At 41.4% G+C, this 8,708-nt stretch overlaps 1 protein-coding gene across 1 annotated transcript; it reads right to left on the reverse strand.

The window, feature by feature from the left end:
- Positions 1 to 18: 18 nt before the first annotated feature.
- LOC133471488 (repetin-like) lies at positions 19 to 4,360 on the reverse strand. The gene is made up of 3 exons (XM_061761057.1): positions 4,354 to 4,360; positions 3,778 to 3,896; positions 19 to 3,666 (listed from the first exon to the last, which is right to left on the reverse strand). Exons 1-3 carry the CDS (start codon positions 4,358 to 4,360, stop codon positions 976 to 978), a joined length of 2,817 nt encoding a protein of 938 aa, XP_061617041.1. The 3' UTR covers positions 19 to 975.
- Between the last annotated feature and the right edge of the window lie 4,348 nt (positions 4,361 to 8,708).

An 8,708-nucleotide genomic window follows, 5' to 3' on the forward strand; every position in this document is an offset into this window, starting at 1 on the left:
GAGGAAGTAAACAATCCATTTCACCATTAAAAAATGGTTATTTATTCGTCAAATCTGTTATACAGGCTTCAGTCTTTCTGCATCTGCATTTTCCATTACTTTGCTCAGCTGTTAATGTTTCATTCATTTGGCAATCAATGCTTTGATTAAATTTGATTGAACGTGAATACAGTAGTTTCACAGTTTGCGAAGAGTGTATTTTAAGTAATAGTTGTAGATATGCAGTGTTGAAAATCTGAGATCATATGCAAGCTGGTCACAACAAAAATATCCACAGCCACGCTATAACAACACAGACAGTGCAAACATACATAGACAGGAGCATCTCAATAAATTGTCATATTATATAAAAGTTAATATATTACAGTAGTTCATGCAAAAGTGAAACTCAGATTCAATAAGCACATAAAATATGAAAATACTTTTCATAAGGCCAATTCCTACCTAATTTCCATATCAAAAATAATTTTGATTGTTTCTTATTTTGCGAATTTTCAACTTTCTTGCATTTGTGATTTTTTGTTGTTGTTGTTGCTTTTGTTGTAAAATATAATCATCATGATTACCCAAAAATATCAAATACATTGAAAAAGATTACCTCTGTAGTGAATCTATATAATACTGTATTAGTTTGAGTTTTGGAATTGAACTACTAAAATAAATAATATTTTCCTCCATATTCTAATTGAGATGCACCTGTATTCAGCGTGTGTCATATGAACAAAAAATAAAAGCGTTTGTTTCCTTTGGCATTTGATATCTTCTTTTTGTCTAAAATTAGAGACAGGAGGCAATTCTCCTCCAGATAAGCAGATGACACAAGTTTTCTATTAAATTGTTTAAAAAAAAAAACACCACTGCTAAACTATTAAGTATAGCTGTTCTATATGACACAGTGTGACACGCATAATAACAAACTTGGCTATTATTTCATCTTGGTTTCCCGAGAAACTTTAAACCTTATTATTATAAAAGTCACCCAGGCAGGTTTTGCTTTTTGTTCATTGGCAGACGACATTGAGAATGAGCGAAACCCCGAGCAACAGTAGCGACTCTGCTACTCCGCTTCCTCTGTTGTGTGCGGTTGTCGTTTTGATGGCCATTGTGGTTGGAGGCATTGTTGTTGCCATGGAGGTCTTGACAGTAGTAGGTTTGCTCGTCGCCATGGAGGTCTTGACTGTAGTAGGTTTGCTCGTCGCCATGGAGGTCTTGACTGTAGTAGGTGTGCTCGTCGCCGTGGTTGTTTTGACTGTTGTAGGTTTGCTCGTCGCCATGGAGGTCTTGACTGTAGTAGGTGTGCTCGTCGCCGTGGTGGTCTTGACTGTAGTAGGTTTGCTCGTCGCCGTGGTGGTTTTGACTGTCGTAGGTTTGCTCGTCGCCATGGAGGTCTTGACTGTAGTAGGTGTGCTCGTCGCCGTGGTGGTCTTGACTGTAGTAGGTTTGCTTGTCGCCGTGGTGGTTTTGACTGTCGTAGGTTTGCTCGTCGCCATGGAGGTCTTGACTGTAGTAGGTTTGCTCGTCGCCATGGTGGTTTTGACTGTCGTAGGTTTGCTCGTCGCCGTGGTGGGTTTGACTGTCGTAGGTTTGCTCGTCGCCATGGAGGTCTTGACTGTAGTAGGTGTGCTCGTCGCCGTGGTTGTTTTGACTGTTGTAGGTTTGCTCGTCGCCATGGAGGTCTTGACTGTAGTAGGTGTGCTCGTCGCCGTGGTGGTCTTGACTGTAGTAGGTTTGCTCGTCGCCGTGGTGGTTTTGACTGTCGTAGGTTTGCTCGTCGCCATGGAGGTCTTGACTGTAGTAGGTGTGCTCGTCGCCGTGGTGGTCTTGACTGTAGTAGGTTTGCTTGTCGCCGTGGTGGTTTTGACTGTCGTAGGTTTGCTCGTCGCCATGGAGGTCTTGACTGTAGTAGGTTTGCTCGTCGCCATGGTGGTTTTGACTGTCGTAGGTTTGCTCGTCGCCGTGGTGGGTTTGACTGTCGTAGGTTTGCTCGTCGCCATGGAGGTCTTGACTGTAGTAGGTGTGCTCGTCGCCGTGGTTGTTTTGACTGTTGTAGGTTTGCTCGTCGCCATGGAGGTCTTGACTGTAGTAGGTGTGCTCGTCGCCGTGGTGGTCTTGACTGTAGTAGGTTTGCTCGTCGCCGTGGTGGTTTTGACTGTCGTAGGTTTGCTCGTCGCCATGGAGGTCTTGACTGTAGTAGGTGTGCTCGTCGCCGTGGTGGTCTTGACTGTAGTAGGTTTGCTTGTCGCCGTGGTGGTTTTGACTGTCGTAGGTTTGCTCGTCGCCATGGAGGTCTTGACTGTAGTAGGTTTGCTCGTCGCCATGGTGGTTTTGACTGTCGTAGGTTTGCTCGTCGCCGTGGTGGGTTTGACTGTCGTAGGTTTGCTCGTCGCCATGGAGGTCTTGACTGTAGTAGGTGTGCTCGTCGCCGTGGTTGTTTTGACTGTTGTAGGTTTGCTCGTCGCCATGGAGGTCTTGACTGTAGTAGGTGTGCTCGTCGCCGTGGTGGTCTTGACTGTAGTAGGTTTGCTCGTCGCCGTGGTGGTTTTGACTGTCGTAGGTTTGCTCGTCGCCATGGAGGTCTTGACTGTAGTAGGTGTGCTCGTCGCCGTGGTGGTCTTGACTGTAGTAGGTTTGCTTGTCGCCGTGGTGGTTTTGACTGTCGTAGGTTTGCTCGTCGCCATGGAGGTCTTGACTGTAGTAGGTTTGCTCGTCGCCATGGTGGTTTTGACTGTCGTAGGTTTGCTCGTCGCCGTGGTGGGTTTGACTGTCGTAGGTTTGCTCGTCGCCATGGAGGTCTTGACTGTAGTAGGTGTGCTCGTCGCCGTGGTTGTTTTGACTGTTGTAGGTTTGCTCGTCGCCATGGAGGTCTTGACTGTAGTAGGTGTGCTCGTCGCCGTGGTGGTCTTGACTGTAGTAGGTTTGCTCGTCGCCGTGGTGGTTTTGACTGTCGTAGGTTTGCTCGTCGCCATGGAGGTCTTGACTGTAGTAGGTGTGCTCGTCGCCGTGGTGGTCTTGACTGTAGTAGGTTTGCTTGTCGCCGTGGTGGTTTTGACTGTCGTAGGTTTGCTCGTCGCCATGGAGGTCTTGACTGTAGTAGGTTTGCTCGTCGCCATGGTGGTTTTGACTGTCGTAGGTTTGCTCGTCGCCGTGGTGGGTTTGACTGTCGTAGGTTTGCTCGTCGCCATGGAGGTCTTGACTGTAGTAGGTGTGCTCGTCGCCGTGGTTGTTTTGACTGTTGTAGGTTTGCTCGTCGCCATGGAGGTCTTGACTGTAGTAGGTGTGCTCGTCGCCGTGGTGGTCTTGACTGTAGTAGGTTTGCTCGTCGCCGTGGTGGTTTTGACTGTCGTAGGTTTGCTCGTCGCCATGGAGGTCTTGACTGTAGTAGGTGTGCTCGTCGCCGTGGTGGTCTTGACTGTAGTAGGTTTGCTTGTCGCCGTGGTGGTTTTGACTGTCGTAGGTTTGCTCGTCGCCATGGAGGTCTTGACTGTAGTAGGTTTGCTCGTCGCCATGGTGGTTTTGACTGTCGTAGGTTTGCTCGTCGCCGTGGTGGGTTTGACTGTCGTAGGTTTGCTCGTCGCCATGGAGGTCTTGACTGTAGTAGGTGTGCTCGTCGCCGTGGTGGTCTTGACTGTAGTAGGTTTGCTCGTCGGCGTGGTGGTTGTAGCTGTGCTAGTAGGAGAAACGTTTGAACTGGAGGTGGTGGAGGGAGAGAGTGGTTTTGGGGTGGTTGTTGACATTACAGCAATGGCGGAGGTGACCATTTTGGTGGTGATCGCAGACACAGTAGTTAAGGTCGTAGGGCTCTTGGTTGGTGGTGACGTAGTTCCAATCGAGGTGGCTGCCACTGGAGTATTCACGGTTGTTCCAGGTGTGGTCTTGGAAGTTGTGCTTCTTTGAGCCTGTTCAACAATAGCGAGACTTTGGTTCAACAAACGTATGATTCTTTAGACTTCAACAAGCCCTTCAAGCGGTATTGTTAATTCGTTTTTGAGGCCCTTCGATTGCACATATCTCTTAAAACATAATCTTGTTTTCTGTCTGAAATAATATTTTATCCATTAGACATACAGGACAATCGGGCATGAGCACAAACGTCACAAAATAAAAGCAAAAAAAAAGGAGAAGAAAAAAATCACAATATGAATGAACATGAGCCAGAGCAAGAATGCGCTTTTGTTAAAAGTTAAGTGGTTAATAGAGATTATAGACCGTAAAGGGGGGGGGGAAAAAGCCAAACAAAAATAAATAAGTTGCAAGTGCATGTTGCCATGTATGTAACCAACATACGACATGATAAATAAAACGTTCAAGTGGTCCACCGGCTTCTGTGAGTTTGAACTAAGAAATAATGGCTACTTCTCATTATGGCAGGTCACTTTCTAGTTCAAGCTTCAACTGTATTTTAACCCCCCCTGTTGTGTTTGTTTCTTCACAACAATGTTCATTGAAAGTATGACAAGAAAACCCAAATGTAATTTAAAAAATTGTTATACAAAAGAAAAGTGAAACAAATTAGGCCGCCAGAATAAGTTTAACCCTTTTTTTTAATTCTAGGTTTTCAAACACGTCAATTTGACCGACAAAATAGTAAAAGGAGAGTTAAATATAGTAATATGTAGTTTAAATTGCTGTATAGCTATGTATTTGGACCTATTTTAATAATAATAATAACAATAACAATAATAGGGCGGCACGGTGGACGTCCGGTTAGCACATCTGCCTCACAGTTCTGAGGACCCGGGTTCAAATCCAGCCTCGCCTGTGTGGAGTTTGCATGTTCTCCCCGTGCCTGCGTGGGTTTTCTCTGGGTACTTCTGTTTCCTCCCAAACCCCAAAACATGCATTGTAGGTCAATTGAAGACTCTAAATTATCTGTAGGTGTGAATGTGAGTGCGAATGGTTGCGCTGCGATTTGCTGGCAACCAGTTCAGGGTGTACCCTGCCTTTCACCCAAAGATAGCTGGGATGGGCTCCAGCACGCCTGCAACCCTCGTGAGGATAAGCGCTACGGAAAATGGATGGATAATAATAATAATAATAATAATAATTGTAATAATAAAAGACTTTAGCTTTTTTGCCCCCAATCTTGTCTGTACGTACTTTAACTCAATAAGTAACTGATTTGTGGTATCTCTGTAGTGACTTCTAAAATATAGGCAAATGATTGAGGATTGGCAAGTAGAAAAAAAATGAGTAGTCAGTTTACCATACATACAGTATCTCTACCATTGTGTGTAGCGTATCATTGATGTTTTTGTCATAAAAGGCCTTAATAAATCTTCCGTAATAAAATAAACAAGTAAACAATATACGACAGTTATTTTGGAGGAAATACACCAAATGCTGTATATGTAATATGACAAATAAGTCGTACCTGTGCTGATGGCAGGAGTGCCACAATGCAAAGTCCCACAAGCAAATTCATCATGATACAGAGAAGAGGGCTCCCAAAATGATCACTTCAACCGAAGACGTAAGGTTAAACTCTTGTACTGTACATACGGTACGCTCTGATACTGACTGAACGATATCTGTTTGTGCTTTTATACAAGAACGTCATCCAGCTTTTTGGGTGGGTACAAGTTTTCTCACTTTTATGGTCTGATCTTGGTTCCAGGAAGTTTGTGTTTATTAGATATAGTCTTTGACAATGACTGTATGACATAAAACACTTCATGGTTTCTGGTTTTAAAACATGATTAAAATAAATGTTTTCTGTTACAGTTATCATTTGTTGCAACTGTAAAATGATTGGTCATCTTTTACAAACATTCATTGTTCTCTGTGTGGATTTCTTTCAAAGAATATGCATAATTTTTCTGCCCTTTTTGAGGTGTCTCCACCTAGGTTAATTTTGAATGTCCAGGACTCTTTCCTCTTTCCTCTTTCCTCATTGGGCAGCCGTGGCCCAATGGTTAAGCTCATCGCCTGCCACCGTGGGGGACCTAGGTTCAAAACCCCGACTGGACCATGCGCCAACATCCCCCGGACTCACGGCTGTGGTGTCCTTGAGCAAGACACTGATACCCCGAAATGCTCCCCGGGCGCTTCAGCTGCCCCCTGCTCCAGTGTGTTCCACTAACATGTGTATGTGCTCACTGTGATGGGTTAAATGCAGAGAACAAATTTCATGTGCATGCATGCATGTTCATGACAATAAAAGATGATTCTTCTTCTTCTTCTTCTTAACTGTATTTCAAGTGCCAAGGCAATTGTATTGTAGTCACGTCCAACAAAGGAATTTGTGACATTAATCATAAAGAGCAAAAAAAAAAATAATAATAGAATAAGAATAATAAGAATAAGAAGAAGAAGAATTCTCCTGACCTCCTTTGGCTGCTCATGGTGGATGATTGACAGAGTGGTTTTAATATTATTTCCTTGTGCAAGCCTAGGTTTTGTAAACTAATGTGAGTCTCAAGCCCAGTTTTTACTTTAGTGACCACTCAGTTTCGGAAGTTTTTTATTTTTTTTATTTTAATTTTTTTTGTTTGTTTCAGAAATTGTAAAGGGTACCAAAATAACTCATCCATACGGTACCATATTTTGACACGCTGCTGCCTACAGTACCTAAAGAGTAAGCCGAGACAAACTCTAGTAAGTTATTTTGTTGACAGAATATCACTACTGTCATCACAAACGAACGTTTTGTTTTCTTTTTATAATAAGCAGCCACATACTAAAGCAACAAACTACAAGAACATTTAAAATGTTAACAACTGTTGTCATTATGTAATTGTATATATGCAACATTAAAAAAAAATAATAATAATAAATCAATGGTTATAGGATATGATTTTTCATGACGTTTCTGATATACAAAGGAGTATCTGGACCACAGTGACAAAACAAGATACAAATAAAGGTGCAAAGTCATTGAATTTTTGGGAATACATTGAATATTACAAGAATAAAGTTATAAAGTAATCTGAGAAAAACAGTGATAATTGTAGTAGTTATTTAATGTATGTTAAGGTACCCCATCACCATCATTACTATGATGAGTTTAGTGTGATTATGCAAATATTTGTGTCTGTTCGTGAGAAACACTGATATCACTCTTTTGTTGATTCTGTTCGACAAATATTTAATCGTATTGCCAAATCAATCTACGGCAGGTCTTGAGTGACGGAAAGGAACTGCAGATTTCAGGTTGTTGCGGATAATTTTGCTTGGAAATTTTGACATCAATAAAATGATGATCTTTTCCTCTGCCTTGAAGGATGTATTACACCATCGTGTTTTACGAATTATATTTAAAATGGTCTTATCATCTCTCGCATTTGAACTGGAACAAATTGTACTACTGTAATGCTTGAGCCATATCTACCTTCAGATATCCTTATTGGCTGACCTAGTTGAGATGGATGTATATTTATGAATATAACAAAACATTATAAACACTAGTTGTACATTTATTATTATTTGAACTCAAGAGGGCCCTCAAACTGTTACTTCCTATATGTGGCACTCTGTCTGAAAAAAAGTACTTCATTTTCACTTGCACTTAAATCAAATGTGGTAAATTAATATTTTATTAATAATTTCACCTCTTTTTCTTTCTCGAAAATAATCAGAAAATATATATTAGTTGAGCACATTTCAATCGTGCGCACATGGTCAAATTAAGAAAATTGAAAGGACTTTTTTTTCAATAGTTTAATAAAATATGTGTTTTGTATGCTTAAATGGTAAAGCTGTTTCATCCAAAAAATTAAATGGAGTAAAACAGTGAACAAACAGTGTGTGTAAGAGTCTGTGTTTAAAAAAAAAAAAAAAGCATTAAAAAACAAACAATTACATTTTCCATCCATCCATTTTCTGAGCCGCTTCTCCTCACTAGGGTCGCGGGCGTGCTAGAGCCTATCCCAGCTATCATCGGGCAGGAGGCGGGGTACACCCTGAACTGGTTGCCAGCCAATCGCAGGGCACATAGAAACAAACAACCATTCGCACTCACATTCACACCTACGGCCAATTTAGAGTCACAATTACATTTTGTTACTATTAAAGTTATTTGAATATTGTAAGATTTTGAGACATGAACTTAAAATATTTGTAAGTAGTAAGCTTCTAAATCACATTTACTTTGTTATCATTCCCATCATTATCATTAATTATGAGTATTACCTGAACAAAGGAAAATTCCAGCAGAGCCAGTAAAAAGAAACCCTGGACAAAATACTTCATATTTCTTCTTGAAAAGACTGTTGTCATTTTTTTTTTTTACCCCCAACAGTAGTCTTCCTTTTTGCAGGCCGACCATATCTTTCTCTATTTTGTCTGAGGTCAAGGGTCAATAAACTATACTATAAAACGTGGAGCTCCAAAAATCCACTTGGTATCCTTTCTGAAGTCCTTCAGCTTGTGCACTTAATGCCTCTCCCCATCTAGAAAAACACTTCTTAGTTTCCATTCTGGTCATGGACCAAAAATGCAAAGCCTTATTCCCAAGCGCCTTCGAAGGATGCAAACAAAACCTTGCGTTGTTTAGTTCAACAAAACATGAAATTATCGCAACTATTTTTAATACATTCATCAAGAGCTACTAGAAGTTACTAAATAATGGGTTTTACTCACTATACTCACTAATTTTATACAGCGACGCTGCTTGATTTTGAATACACAGTGGATGTAAAAAGTCTCACACACCCCTATTTTACAGACCATGACTTTGTGCTCTCAGATGTGATGACAAAAATGTGAGGAAA

The sequence above is a fragment of the Phyllopteryx taeniolatus genome, chromosome 21 (genome assembly GCF_024500385.1).
Source record: "Phyllopteryx taeniolatus isolate TA_2022b chromosome 21, UOR_Ptae_1.2, whole genome shotgun sequence".
NCBI classification, from domain to species: domain Eukaryota; kingdom Metazoa; phylum Chordata; class Actinopteri; order Syngnathiformes; family Syngnathidae; genus Phyllopteryx; species Phyllopteryx taeniolatus.